The sequence below is a fragment of the Beta vulgaris genome, chromosome 6, assembly GCF_026745355.1.
Source record: "Beta vulgaris subsp. vulgaris cultivar EL10 chromosome 6, EL10.2, whole genome shotgun sequence".
In the NCBI taxonomy this organism is placed as follows: domain Eukaryota; kingdom Viridiplantae; phylum Streptophyta; class Magnoliopsida; order Caryophyllales; family Amaranthaceae; genus Beta; species Beta vulgaris.
The window spans coordinates 71,248,500-71,275,827 of record NC_079207.1 but is presented as its reverse complement, the minus strand read 5'-3'; the positions used below and the strand labels follow the sequence as shown (position 1 = coordinate 71,275,827).

General features: G+C 34.6%; 2 protein-coding genes across 2 annotated transcripts; one reads left to right on the top strand and one right to left on the bottom strand.

Moving 5' to 3' along the window:
* The first annotated feature begins 5,486 nt into the window (after positions 1 to 5,486).
* LOC109135252 (uncharacterized mitochondrial protein AtMg00810-like) lies at positions 5,487 to 6,722 on the top strand. The gene has a single exon (XM_019249993.1). The coding sequence runs from the start codon at positions 5,487 to 5,489 to the stop codon at positions 6,720 to 6,722; it is 1,236 nt and encodes a 411-aa protein (XP_019105538.1).
* Positions 6,723 to 23,849: 17,127 nt separating this feature from the next.
* Positions 23,850 to 24,800, bottom strand: LOC104897954 (hypothetical protein). Its single transcript, XM_010684933.4, has 2 exons — positions 24,639 to 24,800; positions 23,850 to 24,296 (listed from the first exon to the last, which is right to left on the bottom strand). Exons 1-2 carry the CDS (start codon positions 24,700 to 24,702, stop codon positions 24,058 to 24,060), a joined length of 303 nt encoding a protein of 100 aa, XP_010683235.1. The 5' UTR covers positions 24,703 to 24,800; the 3' UTR covers positions 23,850 to 24,057.
* Between the last annotated feature and the right edge of the window lie 2,528 nt (positions 24,801 to 27,328).

The window sequence follows — 27,328 nt, the reverse complement described above, 5'->3', positions numbered from 1 at the left end:
GCTTAGCGTTGCATTTGATAGGATCTTGTATTCACATATTCAAATTGGGACATTAAAATTGAATAAAGTGACCAACCTAGAAGCCTTTGCATGTTTTTTGGTTCTTTTATATATATAAAATTGAACTTTGCCTCCTTGTTTCTGTATATACATACTATGACTAATAAATACAACAACAAGCTTGAGAAGGAAGGTTGAATGGAGAAAATTTCATTAATTGGGAAAGAACCATGAGACTCGTTCTGAGGTCAGAGGGTAGACATGATGTCTTAGAAACCCCACTTTTCGTGATAACTGATGTGTCAATTAAAGTAGAGAAACGTAGTTGTGCTAAACAGGCTAATGTTAGGTATATACCAATCACTTGTCTGATGGTGGCCGCCATGGAGCCGGAACTCCAAAAGAGGTTCGAAACCAAGGATGCTTACACCGCATCATGCAAGAGCTGAGGGCCATGTTTCAAAAACAGGCCCGAATTGAGAGGTATGAGACCAATAAGGAGATTTTGGAATCTCACATGAAGCCGAGTCAAGCTATTGACCCACATGTTTTCAAAATGACGGGTCTTTTTGAGAGCATGGAATGACTTGGTTTCCCTTATAGGGAAGGGTTGGTTACTGATATCATTCTCCATAAATTGCCTGACAACTTCAATCAGTCCCGGATGACTTCAACATGAACGAGTATGAAAAGGCTTTGTAAGAGTTGCATGGGTTGCTAGTCAATGCTGAGAGGAAAATTCCCGTAGAACCAAAAAAATATGTTTTGATGGTTCAAAAGGGAAAGGGTTTCAAAAGAAATAAGTAGGCAAGAAGGACAAAGGCAAGCAAGTTGTCCTTGCTTCTGAAAAACCTAAGCCAACCACTAAGCCAAAAGCAGTCACGAAAAGCAAGTGCTTCCACTGTGAAAAGATAGGTCACCAGAAGAGAAATTGTCCCATATACTTGGAGGAAAAGAAGTTGAGTGCTTCCACTTCAGGTATATATGTTATAGAAATCAATCTGACTTCTACTTCTTTATGGGTATTAGATATCGGTTGTGGTTCTCACATAGTAAATACAAGTAACTCCATTTGTTCATAAGAGTAACTCCATCTGTTCATAAGAGTAACTCCATTTTTTTTTATAAGTGTTTGTGCATAAGGGTCAACTTCAAAAGGTCACATCTCACAGCACACTTAATATTTTTGGAAGATTCAAGTTAGAGATAAAAATTTGGCTCAATAGTTTTCCAACGCCTGGTCAAAAGCTCGATTTCGATGAGAAACAAGTGAGATATGCCCATTTGAGAATAAGCTGACGGGCTGACGACGTGTTGCGCGCGGCCACACCTATAACTTCCCGTGTGGTCGGCCGCATATAAAAATTTGTGTTAACATTATTATCTAGTACTTCCTCCGTCCCACTTTATAGTTCTCATTATTATCTATGATTTTAAAAAATGAAAAAAATGGAAACATTAAATGTGTGGACATGTGAAAAGGGGAGAGAGATTTTAAAAAATGATTTTTGTTATACTCAACCAATGAGATTGAAGGAGTATTAAATTAGGGTGTCAAAAATCCATGTGAAAAGGTATAGCGAATAACTCAAATGGACACAATGCACACATCTATTTGATTTCAGGTAGTTCTACAAATTATCATCCTTGATAAGGAAAAAGTTTTGTAAGTTATGATCACTTATGAAAGCTAATGAAGTTGATCTTTCAAATAAAAGAAACTAATTAAGAGGAATATATATCAACTCCAAACAAGATGGGAAAGATATATAATCAACAAGGATTATTCCTATGTGTAGCTCAGTATATACTAATGTAAATAGTTTGTTACATTATGTTAGCAAGTAGTTAGAAGGTGGTTAGAGTTTGTTATGTAGCTTGTTGTTTACGCTTTGTAAATAAGCATATAAATACTCTCATAGATTGTAAATATCAGACTGAGAATATACAAAATACTTGAGAGTTACATTTTCTCTCTCTAAGATGATACAGTTCATCTTACATGGTATCAGAGCTAAGCATTAATCGAAGGTTTTTCGATTTTCTTGATTCAATTTCATTCGTTTTGTGAAATTGAAATCATTTTCTTTTCCAGAAATTCTCGTTTCTACATAATCAACATTTCTAAAGTTGATTATTCTTCTTAAATCTCCAGAAATTTTCTTCAAATTCTTGAATTCTTCTTATTCTTGAATCATTTTTCCTTGATCTTATCATTTTCATTCTTTTGATTCATTAAAAATGACGGAAACTTCTGTTAATTCTGTTTCTCAAAATCAGAATAACATTGTAGGATATACTGATAAGTATTTCCTAGGTTCTGGTGATCAACCTGATCAGCATTTAGGTACACATAAACTCAATGGAGATAATTTCTTAACCTGGAATCGAGGAATTCGATTAGCTTTAGGAGCTAAGAACAAGTTAACATTCATTGATGGTAAAACTCCAAGACCTCCAAGTGATTCTGAAGAATTACAAAAGTGGATGCGCAATGATTACATGATTCAATCCTGGTTATTGAATTCTATGGATAAACTAATTGCTGAAGGTTTCATTCTTCAACAATCTGCCAATCAGTTGTATGAAGAGATTCTTGAAAGGTATGGCCAATCTAATGCACCACAATTGTTTGAATTACATAAACATCTTTCCTCTATTCATCAAGGTTCAGATTCCATAGTTCAATATTACTCCAAATTGAAACGTGTTTGGGATGAAATACAATTGTTAGATGGCTTTCCAGATTGTGATTGTGGTGCTTTAGCTAAATGTTCTTGTGTTATTCTAAAGAAAGTTCTAGCTGCTGATCAGAAACAAAAGTTAATTCAGCTTTTAGTTGGATTAGATAGAGGATATGACACTGTTACCACAAACATATTAAGCATGGATCCTTTACCTAATGTCAATAGAGCTTATTATATGCTGTTACAAGTTGAAAGGCAAACTAGACTGAATATTCAGCAAGACACTTCTCTACAGACTAGTGCATTTAATTCTATGAAACAGTCTGGTTTTCAACATAATAATGCTCATATTCATCCTTCTCAACCTGAGAGGAGAGATGGTAAAAGGATTAAATATGACAAGGCTTAGGAAGTGTGATTACTGCAAAAAATCTGGTCACACCATGGATCAGTGTTTCAAGTTGACTGGTGTATATCCAGAATGGTTTCTTAACATGAAGAACAAGTCTCTTCCTACTAGTTCTACTTCAAAGTTAGCTGCACATGTTGGAGATACTACTGGAGAATGTCTTGGTGCTACTCCTTTAGATATTGTTCCTTCTTATCATTCACATCAACCTTCTGCTCAAGTTGATTCTGCTCTAGTACAAGCTGTTTACAAGGAAATGCTTAAAATGGTGAAAGGACAACCTCATCAAGCCCCTTCTGAATTCACTTCATCTGTGAATTTTGCAGGTATTATGTCTGTCTCTACTGTTAATTCAGTTTCACAATCTCATGACAAATTTGCTTGGATTGTAGATACTGGGGCCACAGATCATATGATATGGGATAGAAGTTTATATACTTCTTTTACATCTTTGATTACACCTATCAAAGTTGGTTTACCAGATGGTACAACTAAAGTTGTTTACATTACTGGCATTGTTCATCTTACTGCTAAAATCATCTTGAAAGATGTGTTACTTATTCCTGATTTCACACACAATCTTCTCTCTTTTAGCAAATTGTTATCCCAAAATAATTTGCTTGCTATTTTTACATCTTCTTCTTATCACTTTCAGGACCCTACAACTAAAGAAATTCAGGCTATTGGCTCTCAACAGGCTGGTTTATACAAATTCAGTTCTGTGCCTACTGTTTCTTCTGATGTATCTTCTTCTTGTTTTAATAAAAGCTTTCATGTTGACACTTCTGTTCCTAATTTTAGTACTCTTCATGCTAGATTATGTCATTTGTCAACTCAAACAATGTCTAAGCTGTCTCTTCCTTATAAGCCTAATAATACATCAGATTTTTGTTGTGAACCTTGTGTGTTTGCTAAATCTCATAGTACACCTTTTCCTGTTTCACATTCCCATGCTGGTGCTATTTTTCAGTTAGTCCATGTGGATCTTTGGGGTCCTTATAGGCAACCTTCTTTATCTGGAGCTTGTTATTTCTTAACTATTCTTGATGATTATTCAAGAACTACTTGGACACATTTGGTTTCTTCCAAATCCCAAGTTCCTACTTTGTTACAAGAATTTATTGCCTATGTTGAGAATCATTTTAACACTTCTATTAAAATTAGAAGTGACAATGGTACTGAAATTTTTCAGGCAGTTTGTACTCATCTTTTTGCTAGTAAAGGCATCATTCATCAAAGAAGTTTACCTGGTAAACCTCAGCAAAATGGTAGAGTCGAAAGAAAGCATAAACACCTACTTGAAACTGCTAGAGCTCTTACTTTTCATGCTTCTCTTCCTAAAAAATTCTGGGGTGAATGTTTATTGGCAGCCACCTATCTAATCAATCTCATGCCTTCTTCTGTTTTACAATGGAAGACTCCATATGAATTTCTCATGAAACTTGTTCCTTCTTATGAACATTTAAGGGTCATTGGCTGTCTTTGTTATGCTTCCATTAAAACTTTTGACAAGTTTGCTCCAAGGGCTAGAAAATGTGTTTTTCTAGGCTACCCTTATGGTCAAAAAGGTTATAAACTCTATGATCTTGAGTCTCACAAAATTTTTTTAAGTAGAGATGTTAAATTCCAGGAACATGTTTTTCCTTTTGCTCAATCTTCTTCTGTTTCTTCAGAATCTATTCATTCTATATCATCACCTATGGTGAATCCTGGTATTCATGATGATGACATTCCATTTTTCTTTTCTCCTTCTCATACACAGCCTATTTCTTCTCCTCTTTCTATGAATGATCATTCTTCTCATCCTACTTTAACTACTTCTCCTCCTACTTCTTCTCCTACAGCTAATACTTCCCCTACTGATCATACTTCTGTTTCTTCTTCTTCTGGTGCTCCCCCACTGAGAAGATCTCTTAGACATAAACTGCCTTCTACAAAGTTAAAGGATTTTGTTGTTCCTTCTTCTCATTTACCTTCTTCTTCTCTCTCTTCTTCTTTTAATGTCTTCACTTGTCCTGAATTACAACATTTTTCTCCTACAAGCTTTGCCAGTTTAGCAAATGTTTTGTCTCATGTTGAGCCTTCTTCTTATGCTCAAGCTAAAACTGACCCTAGATGGGTGGAAGCTATGAATAAAGAGCTAGATGCTCTTGATCTTAATATATAATACATGGGATATTTTTGATTTACCTCCCAATACTAAACCTATTGGTTATAAATGGGTTTTTAAAACCAAATTCAACCCTGATGGGACTATAGAAAGGTGCAAGGGCAGGTTGGTTGCCAGAGGAGATAGACAAATCAAAGGTAAGGACTACAAGCATACTTTTAGTCCTGTTGCCAAATTCACAACAGTGAGAATTGTATTGGCTATTGCTGCTGCTTGTCACATGGAACTTCATCAACTGGACATCAATAATGCTTTTTTACATGGTTATATTGATGAAGATTTATATATGCATCCACCATTGGGGTATACCAAAGCCAAGCCAGGCCAGGTCTGCAAACTAAAGAGGTCCATTTATGGCCTCAAACAGGCTTCCAGACAGTGGAATCTGGAGTTAACAAAGTTCCTTCTACACTTGGGTTTTCAGCAATCTAAATATGACTATTCTATGTTTACACTCAAGACAGGAGATTCTTACATTATTGTTGTAGCCTATGTGGATGATTTGTTGCTTGCTGGCACTAATCTTTCATGCATTCAACAGCTCAAAACACAATTACATGATGCTTTTACAATTAAAGATTTAGGCCCTCTCAAATACTTCCTTGGTATTGAAGTATCTAGAGACTCTACTGGCATTCTTCTCAATCAGAGAAAATATATTTTGGATCTTCTTCATAACACTGCTATGCTTGATTGTAAAGTAGCAGATTGTCCACTTCCACAAGGTTTAAAGCTGAGTACTCAAGCTGGTGATCTCCTTCCAGATCCTGAAGTTTACAGAAGGATAATAGGGAAACTTTTGTACTTAAACATGACAAGACCAGATATATCTTTTGCTGTTCAACAGCTCAGTCAATTCCTTAGTGCTCCTAGAACATCTCATTTCTTGGTTGCACAGCATGTTCTTAGATACCTCAAAGGAACTCTACATCATGGTCTTTTATATTCTGCTGATTCAACCTTGCAAATTCATGCCTATTGTGATGCAGATTGGGGTGCTTGCATTGATTCAGCAAGGTCACTTACTGGTTATTGTGTGTTTCTTGGTACTTCTTTAATATCTTGGAAGACCAAGAAACAGAAAGTTGTGTCTAAAAGCTCTACTGAAGCTGAGTATAGGAGCATGAGTCACACTACTAGTGAACTCACATGGATCACTAATCTTCTTTCTGATTTACATATTTCTATTCCTACTCCTATCCCTTTGTTTTGTGATAACAAAGCTGCACAACATATTGCTGCTAATCCTTGTTTTCTTGAAAGAACTAAACACCTTCACATTGATGTTCACTATATCAGGGAAAATGTTGCTTCTGGTTTTATTGCAACTCATCATGTTAGTTCTCACCTACAGCTAGCAGATGTGTTAACAAAGTCTCTTGGGGCCTCTCATCATAAGTTATTGATTTTCAAGCTTGGCCTTGTTTTTCCTGATGTCTCTCCAATTCCAGCTTGAGGGGGGGCTGTAGCTCAGTATATACTAATGTAAATAGTTTGTTACATTCTGTTAGCAAGTAGTTAGAAGGTGGTTAGAGTTTGTTATGTAGCTTGTTGTTTACTCTTTGTAAATAAGCATATAAATATATACTCTCATAGATTGTAAATATCAGAGTGAGAATATACAAAATACTTGAGAGTTACATTTTCTCTCTCTAAGATGATACAGTTCATCTTACACTATGAACATTGAAAGCATACAGACTCCAAACAATAACATATACGTAGCACGTACATGCAGCAGGATCTTATTTAAGATTAAACCACAAACTAAATAGTACAGCAAATGATTTATTATATTTGGTGCATACATCACTCAACCTGCTGCAATTGGTTCTTATTAACCACTCATATACATTGGTCCAAAATACATATGAACCCTGGAGGACAATCTATAGCTAAACAATCGCCAACTTTACCGGTTGGTTTAAAACCATCCTCGGAATTAGCTTCCAAACCTTGTAACTTCTGCGGCAGGGCAACTTGCACAAAGAGTTGTTGAATTATATTCCTTGCTTTCAACTCCTTATTGGGTACTTGTAGCATCATCTCATCCTTCGAAGCAAGTGTAGCATCTGCAATAAGTGTATTAGGGTGCGTTCTGCTCAACTTAAAAAATTAAGTTTCAAGTCCAATAAGTTCAGATAAGTTGTAATAAGGTCCAATAAGGACAATAATGTCCAATCAGGTCTAATAAGGTCCAATAAGTTCTAATTAGGTGCAATAAGTTCCAATCAGGTCCAATAAGTTCAGTTCAGATAAGGTCCAATAAGTTCAGGACCAATAAGTTGAAGAGAACGCACCCTAATTCGGTAAAATTATTGATTATATTTCTATAATTGGAATTTGAAACGATTATGATTCTCAGAATAATAACCTAACACTTCTCCAAAACGCAATAACTCGCGAAAATAGGCTTGTTCTTTCAAATATTATTTTATTACTTTCCCGTTTAGAAATAGTTGCACCATTGCATTCTGTTTACTATTTGATTATCTTTAATGATTCATATTTTAGGAAAAACATAGTGAAATGAGATCTTATTCGATTCGTTTCAATGTATATTTTTTTATTATCAACTTTTTATATATACTTCCTCCGTTTCTTTTTACTCGCTACACTTCTCATTTCACGGACTCCTAGGCAATTTTTGGAGAAGAGAGAGGTAGAGAGTAAAAAGAAAAGGGACTCATGTGGGAGGAGAGAGATAGAGAGAGTTTATTGTCCAAAAAAAAAGTGTAGCAAGTAATATGAAACTTCCCATAATGGAAAGTGTAGCGAGTAAAAAGAAACGGAGGAAGTAATTTGTACTTATTGTTAAGTAAATATACTAATTACTAACGCTTGAATCATGCATGAGCCAACGCGAAAACATAAAATGGTGCAACTAATTCTAAATGGAGGAAGTATATCATAACAGACATATTATGGGAAACCACCACCTATTTCGAAAACTAACTAAATTTTGTGAGCAATTACCTACTAATAATGATATCTAAGAATTATTACTTTATGACTAACTTGAAATCTTCTCAAGTGTTAGCATAAATAGACGATTTCACTTCAGTCATAAGGTAATGCCAACGATGATTTTCAAGTGTAAGCATAAATAGATATCAATGTAACAAAGAAAGATAAATTAATGAGACATTAATTAAGTGGTGATTAAACCTGATATAGCAAGCAACAGCACTGCTCCACAAATAGCAAGCTTCAAAAAGGTGTTTATAGCCATAATGGTGTAGAGTATACTGTAGATTGATTTATCACTCTCTCAAAATACTAATATGGTTTATAGGAGATGGTTAGATTGCATTGCACTTTGAGTTTCCATTTTATAGAAGACAAATTAGAGTGCCCTGTCCCCTATTATTTCTCTCTTTTTGTCCTATACTTTTGTTTTGCTTGGGTTGGGGACGGTGCTGAGTTGGTCCGTTGGCTTTTGTGGTACGCTGCGTCGCTGCCCATCTCCTACGGCCTACGGGCTACGGGGGGTAATATAAAGTGGTATAAAGGGAAAGGGAGTGGTCTTGTTTTGGAATGACTGAATTTGCTTGAGCCAGTAAATTACTGAATCAAAAACAAAAAGACTTTTCTTGTATTGGTCCAAGGATATACTCCCTCTGTTTTTTTTTATCTTTCTCACTTGAAATCTTGACACTATTCATGCATAGAGAGAATCTTCTCAAATGTTCTCAATTTATAAGAAAAAACATAGTCATGTGGGGTCTTGTTTGATTCGTCTCAATTAGTACTTTATTAATATTCAATCGTTATAATTTTTATTAATATATAATGAAAGATATTTAAGTTTTAAAACATGCATTGGAAGACGCGCATAGGAAAATGAAAATGAAAATGATTAAAAAAACAGAGGGAGTACTCCCCTATCCTTAACTAATTGTCGTATTACCTTATAAGGTCATTTTGTAGTAGTTAATAAATAATAGTAATGGAAATAAATTTTATGTGTAATGTAATAAGGCAAACACCTTTAAAATTTCAATTGAAAGGTAATTTCAACTCCTCAAGTTTGTGTTTTTTTCTCTTTAGGGGGAAGCAATCTCACCCTTAAATTTGTGTTTTTTCTCCACGGAAACAATTTTCATTATCACGCATTACTACCAATAAAGTGGTATTGAACGGAGATGAAAATTTAAAAAGAAAAATTGACACATTAAGATAAATTATTATTAACATGGAAATGAAAATGATTTTATTTACAGGTTTACATACAAGCTAGCGCGAGGGTGGAGGTGGGACATTGTAACACGTATCACAAATAACCTACTAAACAAGTCACAAACATGTTAAAATTCAACAGAAGAAAACAGACATACAAGTCTAACTCAATCAGGGGTAATCAAAAAGTAGACTTAAAATGGGAAGATTGCGAAAAGGTTGACTTATTTAAAATGATTTTTCTATCACAAGGCTTCATCATATTTTATTTTAAACATTAGACAACAAAGTGATAGTGTACTATTGATGGTTAAGCTCTTACTTTTCCTTTCAAAGGTCACGCGTGTTGATACCTTACACTTACACTTTTTATTTTCAAAGTGAAGAATACACATAAACATAAAATATTTACATTAGAAATTAATTTGAGTAGAGTGCCATGTGGCACATAAGCTTTTTTCGCACGCCTTTTAATATATTTGTATATATAGATATTATTGAATATCATACAGATATAGAAATTGCTTTTTTAGATGGCCACTTAGAGTACAGTAGGCTATTTATGTTATTGAACCTCGTGGTTTTATGCTAATGTGTGCATTGTGCTCCCAGGAGAACAATGAGAACTTTGCTTTTACAATACAAAATATAACATTTACAAATACGAAAATGAACATTTTATTGTTGAATTGGAACCCTACAAAAATTCACTTATGAAAACGAACATTTTATTGTGGAAATGGAACATTACAAGAATTCATTTACGAAAAAGAACATTTTACTGTTGAAGTGAAACATTACCATAATTCAATTACGAAAATGAACATTTTATTGTTGAAGTGGAATAATATTAGAATTCAATTACTTAAATAGAACATATGCTTCAAATATAGAACATATTTTCAGGAAAAATAGAACATACTTTTTTGGTGGAAAATAAGTTTTTTAAAGAACATTTTTTAAAATAGAACATTTGCTTATTCAAAATAGAAAAATTTTCACAAAAAATAGAACATAATTTTCTACTGAAAAATAAGCTTAAAACGAACATTTATTGATATAGAACATTTGCTTATTGAAAATAGAACATATTTTTTTTGCTGAAAAATATATTTAAAATGAAAATTTGTTGAAATAGAACATCTACTCATTGAAAATGAAACAAATTTACTAGGTGCATGGTGTGCACCGTGCTCTTGTGAGTAGGGGTGTTCATTAAAATTCGGAATCGAAAATCGTACGGAAATATCGGAAAAACCGGTCAAAATGGGTGGTACTCGTACCGATAAAAATATTTTAACTATACTGAACCGATAAAATTAACGGCTAAACGGTACGGTTAGGATTATGATTTTTAAGTGAACGGTTAACCGAAATAACAAAATATTTTTTCTCTATTCAATTATTGTGAAACATTTTCAAACAATTACATTAATTCTAATATTTGTTACTAAGTTAAAACAAATAGAGAAATTATGTGATTATTTGAAAACTCTAATACTAATATAAACACTATAATTAGGAAATGGAATGAACTTTTAGTGTTAGTTATGTTTTTCAATAGATTAATTATATATTTTATAGTAATAGAGTATATATATATAATATTAAATATATACACAGAAAATTAAAAAATATATATTACATTAAGTAAAACATAATAGTATAACTTAAATAACGGTTAATGGTTAACCAAAAACCGTACTGGAAAAACAGTTAACCGCTTAAGCGGTAACCGATCTAAACGGTTACGGTTCGCAAAAAAAGCGAACCAAAATTTTCTGTTACCAAATCAAAATATTATTTCGGGAATATTAACCACCCATGAACACCTTTACTTGAGAGCACAATAAAATTTTAAGTTTTTTTACTCTTGGTGTCACCTTATAGATCTTAATATCATCGGGTAGAGACAAAGTGTTTAAAATATTTTACTAATTTTTCATTAGTCTAGCTGGATAATAAATTTCAGAATATTGTTATCCATATAAATAAATGATAAATGTTATTAACCCGAGTACTAGATCACCGAGGTCAAGGCTTTCTTTAAGAAGAGGTTAGTCAATGTCTATCACAAGATCACATTACTAGGCTACTAGTTCACATTCTTATAGTTGTGTACTGGGTCGGATTTGTATCGGATTATAATCCTTCCGATTCTATAAGAAGTTTCCGATTCCGAAAATTCAAGTCTCATCCAACTTAAAATCCTAATATCCGCCTCCAACTCCGATCCGACTTAAACTCCTAGCATTCGACTCTGATCCAACTTTTTTTCACCCAATTTTTTTTAATAGAAAACTCTCCTATAATACAAAAAATCTAATTTAATATTTTTTAATAATCATATATAAATCATATATAGTACAAATAATCTAAAGTCTAAACATTACTATTACTTTTAACAATCATTTCTTCAATCTAAAATATATTAAATAATACAACTGCCTCAAAGTACTAGTCAGATTATACATGAAGTACATAATATATCAATATAAATAAATAAAAGGATTAATTGCCTTAAAATCGATTTGAATATCGGATTTTTATGAGATTCGACTCTAACCTTCATCCGAATCGGAATCGGACGTTTTAAATAAAGTTGGAGTCGAATTAAATTATTTCCTCCGAATCTTAGCGTATTAAGATCGAATTCGGAATAAATTGTCATCCCTAAGCAAGAGTGATCCAAAGACAAGAAGCCTGATCATGAAGATGAGGAATGACGTTACCTTATTTAGATTGGTTATATGGTGTGGTTATATCACTATATGGGAGGTTTGTTTATATATGTGTGATTGCGATTGATAAGTACACATCTCTCCAATGAGTTCGTTTAGATATTTATAAAATGTGTACTGGACAATTTAATCGGCCTTCAGTGTTCAGTCCCCTTCCTTTTAGCTGTCTCAATTAAACACGTGATAATTATTATAGATAATATATTTACGTGCATGTACGAGTGATCTACAATACGCCAGGTGCTAGGTTGCTAGTTCTGTTGGGTAAAAATCCTAAATTTCATATGGAAGAGATAAGGAAGAATGAGGAGAGCTCATGTGGTAGAGCATTCCTCTCTGATATCTGAGGTTAGGGGTTCGATCCTTACCGGCATTATGTTGGGGTATTTTCTTAGCATGCTTTGCATGCATTACCAGCCAATGTGCTGGTAGTTCCTACAAGGCTAATAGCCTTGGTAGAGGTTAGCCCTTGGGCTGACTTAATTTCCCAATTAAAAAAAAATATGGAAGAGATAAGGACGACTTATTTAGTTTTAGAAATACATCACACTTTTTGAGAAGTAATTCAAAAACAAATTCGTATGTGCTCGGTTTAAAGTGGACAATATTATAATAATGGAAAATAGTCCAAAAATAAATTCGTACGGATTTAGCTTAAAGTAGAAAATATCATACTAATAGTTAAGTTGTAGGTGAACTCGCATGCCCTACAAAGTTCAACTACACGAGAAAACTGGTGGGTTGCTCCAAGATTTTGTCGAAAGTTTTTTTAAAAAAAAAGAAAATTAGTAAGAAAAATTCTTTTGGAGTTGCACTCGCACATGGCCTCCATTCAAAAGCCCATTACAAGCCAGACACCTCTCAAACCTCCTTCTCCACTAAGGCTATGTTCAGTTCACCTGAAATTTTCTGATCTGAACTTATCTGATCTGAACTTATTTTTTCTGATCTGATCTGATCTGAACTTATTTTTTCTGATCTGATCTGATCTGAACTTATTTTTTCAACAAGATCTTATCTTTTATAAATATATATTATTACTATTATATTATTACTTTGTAAATCATTAATGCAATACATTATAAGATATCTTTATAGTGTTACATTATTATCATTTTATTTCTATTACAACTTTTATACAACTTTATTATTAATAATAATATTATTATTATCATTATTATAAGAACAACAATAATAATTATAATCATAATTATTATTATTACTAAAAATAATTATATAACTCAAGTCATTATTTTATAAGAGCACTTATACAATGTTTCACACTTTCCCTTAAAAAAAAGTTTCACACTTGAGAAGTCGGCAAACTGAACTCTTTTTTTTTCCATATAAAATAGAACAAGATATACAAACAACTATGACTTGAGCAAAAAATAAATAAATATCGTGCAACTTCAAATAGCTAGAGAGATTTGAAATTCGGTAGGAAGAGGTATACCGAATCTAAATTTATAATTTGTATCTCACACTTAGCTTATTTTGAAATGTAATCCGAACATAGTAGTTTCGTTATCATGAATTTGAGATATCATATTTTATATATTTCTTATTTTTGCGTCAATCTTATGTTCTTAACACGTGGCTTTTAATTTTCTATTATTTAATAACAACAAAATAACTTAATATAATAATACAATGACATTTATAATGGTAACAATAGATTAATAATAATTACCAATATTAATAATTAATAAGTACAACAACAACAATAATAATAATTCTTTTGAACAAATGTACTAGTAAATAATAATACCCCCTTTGTATTTTTTTTATTTTGTCACTTAGAATCTTGACACTATTCACAATAAGAGATAATCTTTTAGATTTTTCTCAATATATAAGAAAAAATATAGTCATGTGGGGTCTTGTTTGATTCGTCTCAATGAGTACTTTATTAATATTCAATTATTATAATTTTTATTAATATGTAGTGAAAGATATTTAATAATAATAAGTTTTTAAATATAAGCATGATATGATCTGAACTGATCTGATCTGATCTGATCTGGTCTGATCTGATCTGATCTGATCTGAACTTATTTTTTCTGATCTGATCTGATCTGAACTTATTTTTTCTGATCTGATCTGATCTGATCTGATTAGATCTGAAATAAGCAAAAATAAGGTGAACTGAACATAGCCTAAATCCCAAGCAAATGTTTAGGGTAAGAATTTAACGCTATATCTTGCTAGGGAAGATGAGAAAGCTCACCACTTTAGCCAACCCTAATTCCTAGATTTTTTTAAAAAAATATACAATATTCATTTGTGGACATCATTATTTATACACTCTCTATAAATATTGTGTATTTTAATTTTTCTAGATGCATAGGGAATCGTAATAATAGTAATGTAGATAAAATTCGATCTTTGACCTTGAATTATTCTCATGCACTTCTATAACTCTAGTAAATATTGGTCATGATACATGAGAAGGATTATTAATCTAATATGTTTTGATGAAATAAATTATTGAGATATATTAACATTATTACCCTTACTTTTTGCTAAGTTACTCCCTCCATCCTATAATATTTGTTTTCTTTTTCTACGGTATCCAAGATATACCTTTGACGACCAATATCTTCAATTTTGTACTAATAAAAATATAAAAAGTGGTCATTATGAAAGTGCACATTGAGGGGGAACTTAAAAGATCCTAGATGAATATATTCTTTTTGTATACATTAATGAGAATATTTGGTCAAAGATTTTAAAGGTTGACATTCAAGAAAGAGAAACAAGAACTATAATAATATTGGACGAAGGTATAAGAGTAGGAAGAATATGTAAGCTATGTAGCATGGGTACTTCTTCTAGGTCACGTACTCGTACCCGTAACCGATACGTATTCTGTATGGGTACGCGTACCCTTTACTAAAATTTCAAAATCTTGTCGTTTTCTGTCCCGTACCCGAATCCGCACCCGTACCCGTATCCGTCTATGTGCAACCTAGTATGTAAGAGAAGTTATATTAGTTCATTCACTTTAACGTGAATATATACACAATTACAAGGAATATTATATACAAGATATTAGCTAAAACTAGGTAACTAATTTAACTTAGGTGATAATCCAAAGCTAGATGCCTCATTTTGGAGTGGAAAAGGGGGTGGGTACAGGCATACATGGCACATATATTGTCACAATATATTACTGAAGTAGAGGGAATTGCAATGGCTCGATATTCGACTTTGGTTAATGAACGAGCTCTTGTGCGTTGTTTTCTTGAACACCAAGAGATGATATTTTGTTCTAAATACACAATGTATGCAATTCTCAAAATATAATCATCAATATCTCGTGCCCAATCTGCGTCAGTAAAGGCATGAAGATCCATGGGGTAGCTGCGAGAAAATAAGCAGACCGTGATGAATGGTAGTCGAAAGATATCGAAGTAGTCGTTTGAGTGCATCACAGTGATGGTGTTGGAGTGAACAAATATAACATGCCGCGAGACATAGATTCGACGCGAGTTTGGCTCAAGGAAATAATAGGTACTTTGTGTTGGTGAATAGCCATTGAAGACACAAGGGTGGGATCTTTGATCTAATTTGTGTTTGGTGTAAGTTCTATTGACTATCAATCTAGAAATAATAGCAAACAATAATAGAATATCAAATAAGAAAGCAGGAAAATCACACCAGAAACTTTTTACGTGGAAACCCAAGAACTGGGAGAAAAACCACGAATCTGCACTAGGAATCAATGAATGTTTTGATAGAGATTACAAAAGCACTCAAGAGCTCTCTCTAAAGCTTTTTCTCTCTCAAAATATGTGTTAAAGATGAAGAATTACATTAATCGTAATTAGGGCACCTATTTATACCCTCATTAATCGAAAAACGGAAAAACCGCGTTTTGCCCGATAGGTGCGGGCGCACCTACTATTGGTGCGGGCGCACCACCTCGATGTGCGGGCGCACATCCAACGCGTGCGGGAGCACCAAAGCTTCTGCCTCCTGACGAAGAAATCCAACGAACATAGTGCGGGCGCACCCCATTTGTGTGCGGGCGCACCACTCGTGCCGAGCCCCGATTTCAATTCCTTCTTTGTTTTCCTTCGACGCAACCTTTCTCCACACCCCATACACCCCATTGAGCCTCATATGAACCTATATACCCAACAATCTCCCACTTGGAGATAGGTGTAAGTGAAGAAAATATCATACCTTCATCATCTTTTCATTCATCTCAACTCCTAATCCACCATCTTCGCCATCAATCAACGAAGACCAACTAAGGTCCTGCACAACCTTAGTTTATCACAACTCACACTCTTAGTGAGCATATCTGCTGGATTCTTAGCACCCAACACTTTCTCCAGACTCAACTCATTCTCCTCCACTAAACTCCTGATATAGTGAAAACGCCTACGAATGTGTTTAGTCCTACAATGATACATGGGATTCTTAGCCAAATGCACTGCACTTTGACTATCACTATAAAGTATCACCTTTTCTTGTTTAATGCCCATCTCCTCAAGAAAACCAATCAACCATACCATCTCCTTACCTGCCTCCGACATAGCCACATACTCAGACTCTGTAGTAGACAAAGAGATACACTTCTGTAACTTAGACATCCAACTACTGCAGTACCCCCACAGTAGAGACATATCCTGAAGTGCTTTTGCTTGTATCGATATCTCCACTGAGATCAGCATCAACATAACCCTCTAGCTTTACTCCTTTCTGCCAGAAACAAAGCCCCATACTTGAAGTACCCTTCAAATACCTTAGTAACCACTTTACAGCCTCCCAATGTTTTTCACCTGGATTTGAAACAAACCTACTAACAACTCCCACTGCAAAAGCAATGTCAGGTCGTGTGCACACCATGGCATACATCAAGCTCCAACAGCTGAAGCATAGGGAACAGTGGCCATCCGCTCCTTTTCTGCTTCTGTAGTTGGTGAATGCTCCCTTGTCAATTGAGATCACTAGGAAGTGGTGAATTTCTTGGTTTAGCATCACCTACATTAAACCTCTTCAGCACCTTAAGAATATAATCCTCCTGAGACAACTTCAACATACCAGTAGACTTGTCCCTGAAAATCTTCATGCCTAAGATTTGTGTAGATTCACCTAATCCTTCATCTCAAATACTTGTGACAGCTTTCCTTTCACTCCATTTATCACATCCATACTAGTACCAGCAATCAGCATATCATCAACATACAGAAGTAAATAAACATAGTCATTTTCATACCTCTGAAAGTAACAACAATGATCACTATCAGCTCTCTTGAACCCACTGCTACACATGAATGTGTCAAACTTTATGTACCACTAGGAGCCTGCTTCAGTCCATATAAGCTCCTCTTGAGCTTGCACACTAAGTTCTCCTTTCCTTGAACTTGAAAACCATCTGGTTGCTTCATAAATCTCCTCCTCCAGATCACCATGTAGAAACGCAGTCTTTACATCCATCTGTTCTAAGAACAAATTTTCAGCAGCAACAATAGCCAACAAGATACGAATAGTAGTTAACTTCACAACAGGAGCAAATATTTCATTATAATCTATACCCTCCTTTTGTAGGAACCCCTTTACTACTAGTCTCGCCTTATACCTGACACTTCCATCAGGCTCTTTCTTCAGTCTGAAGATCCACTTGTTGCTAAGTGCTCTCATACCTTTAGGTAATGCAGACAACTCCCATGTCTGATTCTTTTCCAGGGATTTCATCTCATCTTTCATGGCTAACTCCCACTTAGATGAATCTGTCGAATTTATTGCTTCCTTGTATGATTCTGGTTCACCTGCATCAGTTAGTAACAAATAATACATAGAAGGTGAATATCGAACAGGTGTTTTGGACACCCTTGCGGATTTTCTCAAGTCAACTTGAGAGACAATTCTTCCTGTACTAGAACTGGAGCCTCTTGGTTGTATGACAATTGTATCCTCTGAATTTCCAGGCTGTGAGATATCTGACTCCTCAGAATCAGACCCTGCAGGAGTGTGAACTTCATCTCTATGTTGCTCACCCAATTCTGGAACAGTACATCCCTAACATCAATGCCACCTATCTCCACAATCTCCTTCTCCTGAACTCCCACTGCTTCAGTAATCTCAGATTTGTCACCAAATACATCCTTATACAGCTTAGTCTCATCAAATGTGACATCACAGTGTCTCAAAATTCCTCCTTTTGGTTCCCAACATCGATATCCATACTTCTCAGAACCATACCCAATAAAATAACATTTAACGGCTTTTGGGTCTAACTTGTCACGTTTTCAGATTGAACATATGCAACACAACCAAATAGTTTTAGAAAAGTAAGATTTACCTCCTTCCACTCCAAACCTCTCTGGCAATTGAACTCCAAAGGTACAGATGGTCCTCTGTTGATCAAATAAGCTGCTGTGCTAACTGAATCTGCCCAGAAGTCTTAGGTAGCCCTGCATGCAACCTCATACATCTAGCCCTCTCAGTCAATGTCCTGTTCATCCTCTCTGCAACTCCATTCTGTCGAGGTTTCCCTGGAACTGTCCTCTTCAGAATTATGCCGTTCTCCTTACAGAGTTTTGTGTACTCTGTCAACTCATACTCACCTCCATTATCAGACTTAATGCACTTAATCTTCCTACCAGTCTGATTTTCGACCTCAGCTTTCCACTTCTTGAAAGTTTCATGAAGTTCAGATTTCTTCTTCATGAAGTAGACCCACACTTCCTGCTGTAGTCATCAATGAAAGTAACAAAATACCGTGAGCCTCCAAGGGATCTGACTGGTGAGGACCCCACAAGTCAGTGTGCACCAATTCTAGCTTCTCAGTTTTCAATCCTTCTTGGCTTTTGTGAAAGTCACCTTTTTCTGCTTGCCATAAACACAACTCTCACAAAATTCCATGTCAACTGATTTCAACCCTGACAACTTGCCACTTGAAGCTAAAATCTTCATCCCCTTCTCACCCATATGACCAAGTCTAGTATGCCATAACTTGTCTCATCTACCGTAGCTGCACCAATCATGTCTGTACACCCTGCAATAGTGTATAAGGTTCCCATCTTAGTACCTCTAGCCAAAATCATGGAACCTTTGGAAATCTTCCACTTTCCCTCACAGAACACAGTTTTGTAGCCACTTGAGTCCAGTTGACTCACAGAAATCAGATTCTTTGCTAGGCCTGGAATGTACCTAACATCATGCAGTTTTAAAGTTCCTCCATTCGTAGTCCTGACAATCACATCTCCCTTCCCCATTATATCCAAGGTCTTATCATCAGCAAGATGGACCTTTCCTAACTTCTTTGCCTTGAAGTCCTGAAATAGCTCCTTCATAGGTGAAGAATGAAATGATGCCCCCGAATCTAGGATCCACGACTCTATAGAACTATCAACACTCAAAACCAGAGCATCCTCAATCTCATTCGATGCAGAAAATATCGATGAGTTATCACTATCCTCCTGTTTCTCATTATGATCAGATTTTCCACCCTTCTTCTTGGGATGTGGACAATCCCTCTTTGGATGACCCTTCTCACCACAATTCCAACAGGTAAAATTTGTTCTGCCCTTAGACTTACTTCGCCCCCTTGATTTTGATCTCCCTTGTGAACTCTTCCCTTTTCCCTTTTGTTTTCCCCTCCCTCTACCTCTGCACTGTAGCTCCAGATGATTCTCCACTCTCTTTCCTTCGAATGCTCTCACTCAAAATAAGATCACGGACAACATCATAAACCAATTTCTCTTTACCAGAGGAATTACTCACAGCAGTAACAACAGTTTCCCAAGCAGTAGGTAAAGAGGACAACAAAATTAAAGCTTTCACTTCATCCTCAAAAGCAATATTAACAGACGATAACTGACTTATTATAGAATTAAATTCATTAATATGTTCAGCAGCAGAACTACCATTATTCATCTCTAAATCAAATAAACGGCGCATCAGATATACCTTATTCATAGCCGAGGGCTTCTCATACATATCTGACAGAGCTTTGATCAGTCCAGCCGTTGTTTTGATGTCCTTGACATTGAAAGCCACAGTCCGAGCCAATGTCAATCTCACCACCGCTAGTGCCTGCCTATCCAGTACCTTCCATTTAGCCTCTTCCATGTCAGCAGGCTTATTAGTCAAAGGTTGATACAGATTCTTCTGATATAAGATGTCCTCTATCTGCATCTTCCAATATCCAAAATCTGTCCCATCAAACTTCTCAATTCTAATCTTTGAATCCTCCATTGTTAATTATTCTAGATCTAGACAATAATCAAACCTAGCTCTTGATACCACTTGTAAGTTCTATTGACTATCAATCTAGAAATAATAGCAAACAATAATAGAATATCAAATAAGAAAGCAGGAAAATCACACTAGAAACTTTTTACGTGGAAACCCAAGAACTGGGAGAAAAACCACGAATCTGCACTAGGAATCAATGAATGTTTTGATAGAGATTACAAAAGCACTCAAGAGCTCTCTCTAAAGCTTTTTCTCTCTCAAAATATGTGTTAAAGATGAAGAATTACATTAATCGTAATTAGGGCACCTATTTATACCCTCATTAATCGAAAAACGGAAAAACCGCGTTTTGCCCGATAGGTGCGGGCGCACCTACTATTGGTGCGGGCGCACCTACTATTGGTGCGGGCGCACCACCTCGATGTGCGGGCGCACATCCAACGCGTGCGGGAGCACCAAAGCTTCTGCCTCCTGACGAAGAAATCCAACGAACATAGTGCGGGCGCACCCCATTTGTGTGCGGGCGCACCACTCGTGCCGAGCCGCGATTTCAATTCCTTCTTTGTTTTCCTTCGACGCAACCTTTCTCCACACCCCATACACCCCATTGAGCCTCATATGAACCCATATACCCAACATTTGGTATATGGTTTTAACTATAGGTAACATAAGTATCCAAAGGTCCGAAGCTTGGAGTAGCTGGGGGATTTTTTTAAGAGTGTAAGATACGAGGAAGAATTTTGTAGAGTATGCGTAGGAAGGAGGTTGATTAAGTAGACAATAATGGTGAAGGCATAAGTCCATAGTTCTAAGGGCTTAAAGGCATGATGGAGTAATGTGAGCCCTGTTTCAACTATATGTCAATATCGTCGTTCGGGTATCTATTGTGTTGATGAGGGGGGGGGGTGGTGAGATGGGAAATTCCGTTAATGGTGAGATAGTCATGCAAGACTGCATATTCCCTACCATTGTCACTATATCTATGAATTATTGGAACTTGAAAAAAATTTCAATATGAGCTTTGAATTGAATAAATATTTGGATAGTGTCGGACTTCTTTTCGAGGGGATAAAATCATACATATTTAGAAAATTGGTCTACAAAATAATGTAGTATTTGTGACCATCAAGGGAGTGGAGAGGGGAGGTCCATACACCAGTGTGAACATATTGTAAAGGAGCAGTAGGAAAAATAGTAGAATGAGCAAAAGGAATTTTATGACTTTTATTGCAAGGTGGGGGAGGGCGGGCTGAGTGGGAGGGTGGGGAGGTGGGCTGCTGGGGTGGGGGGAGGGTTAGGGGGTTAGGATTCGGATTTAGGGGTTAGCTTTAGGGGTTAATATTGACAAATTGGTAAATAAAACTGAACGGAAACTTAACAACGTTAGTCATTAAGGGCATTTCATGATACATTTTATTGAAATAGTAAAGTTAACTAGTGCATTTTTTAAACAACATGGATGCACCATGAATTTTGAAATACCACAGGGGTAACTAGTGATTTTTTTTTAAAAAATTTAAAATATGAATTATGGGTTCAATAGGTTCAAAATCGGACCAGACCATAAAAATTCTGGTCCCGGTCCAAGAAAATCCCAGATTTTGGTTCGCCGGTCCAACTAGTCCTGGTCCGGCCAGGTAGCCGTGCACACCCCTAATTATACACAATTACAAGGAATATTCTACAGAATATTATATACAAGATATCAGCTAAAACTAGGTAAGTAATTTAATTAGGTAAAGATAACTAGCACTATATATGCACGTGGTGCGTGCAACAGTATATTAATATTAATAGTAACATCAAAAAGTGTTAAAAACTAACTCAAGAGTGTAATATCTATGGTGAATATATTGATGACCGTTGGGATGTTTTAGTTGCATTGCTCTAGTGTAAAGAGTAATAATATTTTCCAGAAAAGACTATGTCGAGATAGGATATGTTATCTTGTACTTCCTCCGTTTCCTAAATATCTTCCTTTTTACTGTTCCTACAGATACCAAGGAGGATCCATTTGTCTGGGGTATGGGGTGGGTAAAGTAGGAGAGAGAAAGGGGTAAGATAAATAAACAAATAAAAGGGGTTAAAGTAGGAGAGAGAAATGGAGTAAAATTGAATTAATAATGAAATGGTAGACCATATGATAGGGACATGAGAGGGTAAAAAAGGAAAAAAAAAATCCAAATAAGGAATAAAGTAAAAGAGGGAAAATCTTTTGGAAACACACTTAAACGGAAAGAGGGAAGATCTTTAGGAAACGGAGGGAGTATTAGGTAGAATATTTAACAACTCTCCTTATTTCAAACATTGATCTAGGTTATATTATTTATTTATTTAAAAATACATAAATTTTATAGGCATATTTTGTGAGTAGTAATTCAATTTAATTTCACCGGATAATTGAGGTTTTTAGGCATACTATGGTGAGTAGTGCTTCAATAAAAAAAATTTATAAAGTGATATTATCTAATGTTGTATGTTTATCTCTTTAATTATGTATTATCCCAACTAATTGTGAGTCCTAAAAAATAAAAACAATGAATATTCTCCAAGTTTCTCAATTCTTTTATGGTTTGTTAATGCATGTTATTTGAAATTGTTATTGCAACTGAGAGTTTAGATAGTAAGAATCTATGTAAATCTTTGTTTTCATAATTATTTGAAAATTGATTTAATCATCAATTTATATTTTCAATTGTGAGTTTATTCCTCTTTTTACACATCTATATGTACTTTTTAGTAATGTAGAACTTTTCTTATAACCCATATTATTAAATGAGGAAAGAATTAATAAAATCTTTTCTTTATTATTTTTCGTGAGATTAACTGTATATAAGTATTTTCAAGAAGGGACACCACATCTTCCTCTTAACTTATATAATAGGAATTTACAAAGGGTCAAAGATATGTATAAAAATAATAAGAAAATGATTAATTAAGCTTGATCATCGCTATGATTCATGTGAGGAGTTTGTCTTGTAAGAGGCCGCCTATTTTTTAAATTAAAATTAGGCAATGGTAAGCCCAATATTTAAAACAGAATTAACCTAATAGTGACTAAGTTAATTTCTTTCGGTGACTAGTTTAATCCATTTAGTAAGTAGATCTACTTTTATACTAAAATTAGACCGTCTTTTTTAATAATCCATTTAGTGACTAGATCTACTTTTATACTAAAATTAGACCGTCTTTTTTAATAATCCATTTAGTGACTAGATCTACTTTTATACTAAAATTAGACCGTCTTTTTAAATAATCCATTTAGTGAGATGCACTATGAGAGTGATGTGTTGAAGTTTCCTTAACTGGATAGTTTTTATTACTAAGGGCAAACTTTTTTTTTTTGACATCGGGAAATTGTACATTAATTAAGAGAGGAATGACAAACTTTTTGGTCCCAGAAAAAGCAACGAATTCCATTGTAATCCCCAATCATATCCAAGCTCCAATACAAACAACAAACGTACATTTTTTATTTCACATATATAAGTAGGAACTCCAATCCAAATTAACAACAAAGGTACAGGCTAACAGCAGGATCTTATATACATTAATAGAACAACATAAACATATATAGTAAGAACTACGATTAAAAAGTTGAATCTGTTACATCATATCTGCGCCCTGCTGTACGTAATTTAATTTCCTTACAATTTATCAACGTAATCCGACGTAAACACATTCCCCTGATTCGCACCGTTCATCTGGTGCACAATCTGCAGTACTATCGCAAGGAATGACTTGTTTGCTAGTTACACCCACTATTCCTTGCGATGTTCTGAGTAGCTTTGAGATTTGGTCTTCAAACATCAAGTATTGTTGAATCGTGGTCCTTGGTTCTACCACATTATTTGGTACTCCAAACATCATCACATCTTTCCTAGCAAGTGTAACATCTATAAAAATAGCACAAAGAGGTTAATGCGATGAATTATCGTACGTATATATGTATATATTTAACCCGACGAAGGCAGTACAAAGTACTCGTATGTATATATTGTCATACTCCCTCTTTCTTTTTGGGTTTCTAATTTAACTTTTCTTTTTGTTTTAAAAAGATTCCAACTAGAAAATATAAAAGGAACAAAGGAAAATAAGAACAAGAAAAAAAATAAATTTTAAAATTTATATGATATGTAATGATTGGTGCCTTGATGAGTTGGTGGTATTGAAGACGAAAACCATTACACCAACTAATCTACTTTATTATCAAAACACAAAAGAGTTTAGGCGTATACCTGATATAGCAAGCAAGAGCACTGCTCCACATATCACAAGCTTGAAAAAGCTGTTGAAAGCCATAATATGAATCACACTCTCAGAAGAATGATATGCTTTATTATGTGTTTAGATGGTATATTGCATTGAACTTGGTTTCACAATTTATAGGGGACGAATTATTGGAGTGACTACCGGTCCTCTCATTTTTTTTTTTAAACATTGGGTAAATAGCTAAGTGCTATTTCTTGCGTTTTTTTTTTATCCATATGACTTTTGATACTATTTACATATTAGCTTCAATTTGACCATTTTATTTCATTTATAAATTAGGAAAATATAGTTATATCAGATCTTGCAATCCGTTTCGCATGGACTCGGTTCACATTAAAAATACTGTGCACCAGGTCCAGACATGTGCCCCGCTACAAACTAGTCACTTCCACTTTCCAAAATCCGCGAATTTCTCTCAATTCAATCAGATTCTCTCACTCTAAAATTTTAACAAAAATAGTTGTTTAGAACAAACATACACTATATCATGTCAAAATACACTATCATGTCTGTAAGAATAGTGCCTTGAATCTGTTCGACGAAATGCGTCGAAAAGGCAAGTTTGCAGGTTTGTCCGGTCGGGTCGGGCAGAGCAGGCCGATCGGGGCTTGAGACGAATTTGTCAGCAGTTTTGGTTTTAGAGGGCGCCCGATGGCGTTGGGCGTGTTCGTCCGATTGGGTGCCTCAGCGAATAACGACCGGGCGTGGTCGCCCGATCGGACTCGCGTGTAGTATGGGGTTTGGGAAATTATCGCTCGATAGGACGGATGTTGCCCGACCCGATCGGGTGGTGGCCCGTTTTAACGCGAAAACGCATTTTTGATGCGGGGGTATAAATAGGTTATTAACCTAATTGTTTTAGACTACGAGTTAAGTCTAATTCTCTCTGTATATAATATGATTTTCCTCACATAATAAAATATTCTCTCTCTGCCTGTGGACGTAGCCAAATTAGTGAACCACGTAAATTTGTTGTGCGTTTTTCATTGTTTTACATTCGATTATTTGTCTCTTATCTCACGTCTGTTATAACAATGTCAACACTATAACGATCGATTATGATAATTTTGTGTACTATACAAATAAACTACACTATATCATTTCAAAATACACTATATCATACCAAAACACACTATATCATGCAACACTCTCATGCCAAAAAAAACTCATCAAAACACGATCATGTCAAAACACACTATTTCATTTCAAAATACACTATATCATGTCAATACACACCATATCATGCAAAACACTCGTGCCAAAAAACTCAACAAAACACGATCATGTCAACATACACTATATCCTTTTAAAATACACTATTATTTCAAAATACATTATATCATTTCAAAAATACACTATTAGGATAGAGAAGTAATCAGAGGAGAGAGAAGTTATTTGGAGAGAGAAAGAGTGGAAGACTGAACGCGGCAAAAACTGAAAGTTGTTGTAATCATTACCACTCACGTAAAATGAAACGGATACATTCTAAGTTAGTGTTATATATATATAAAAATATATATATTCAAATCTCAATACTTTTAATATAATTACTTTGAAAAAATGTATTAAAACGCAAAATATAAGTGTGCTACAAACGTGGAAGAGTGACATAGTAGAAGAATAAAAAACGTAGTAGTTATCTAAATTGTGAATATGAGATTATGTGTCTATAGCTATAAGGCATGCACTGGATGTGGAGCCACATCGACCGATTATCTATTTCACATATTGCCATTTTGGTGTATTTAGAACTTCATATTTAGCATTTATCTTTACCTTATATTTTTATCCTTTTATGGTGAGTGGAGGAGTTGCATTGGCTAATAACTTGTGGGCCTTTTTTGGGGTTGTCTCCGTTTGTATTGTAGCCTTTATAGGAGAGAAAATAAATATGCTTATAAGAGGAATTTTGGCATATGTGTAAAGTGTTACTTTATGGATTTTTTCAAACGTGTAGCATTTAATGAAATTGACAAAGTTTTAAGAGGGTGTTATATAAGATTTATAATTAAATTTCTTCTATATCATTGTGGTCGTTATTTATTTTTTATCATAAAAATAAAAGATTTATTTTCAGTGACTGAAATACTCCCTTCTTTACTTTTTGCTCTTCCTGATTTGATTTTTTTTAAATAGAAAAAACAAAATAAAATAATAAAAGTATACAACAATTGCTCAAATTAGTCCCATATTAAAACTTGTGCTCAAGCTAACATGATTAAAATGGATAATCATTTTTGTAATGGAATATATAAAGTATCATTAAAGAATAAACAATGGTCAACTAGAGTCTAAAGGACTATATGTGGCTTCCTCATATAATGAAGCTTTGACTTACACATCAACACACAAAAAAACCCTAAGAATTCAAAAAATGCAATCATATAGACAGATTAAAGTTCTGATAACTTTCTAATACTTAAGTAGTTTAGTAAAGTATGTTACTCCAATACTTCGATCTCCTCCAAATTGGAAACATTCATCATTTCAGAGATTTATTTCTCTTCTCCTCGTCAACTGGTTTGTGGAATGTAATCAATGTATAAGATGATGGTGAAAAAACGTAAGAGTTTCAATTGATTAGTAACTAATACAAGGCAAATAATCTTAGAAGAATATTTTGTTAAAAACAAGGTAATGCCCCTATTACATAATA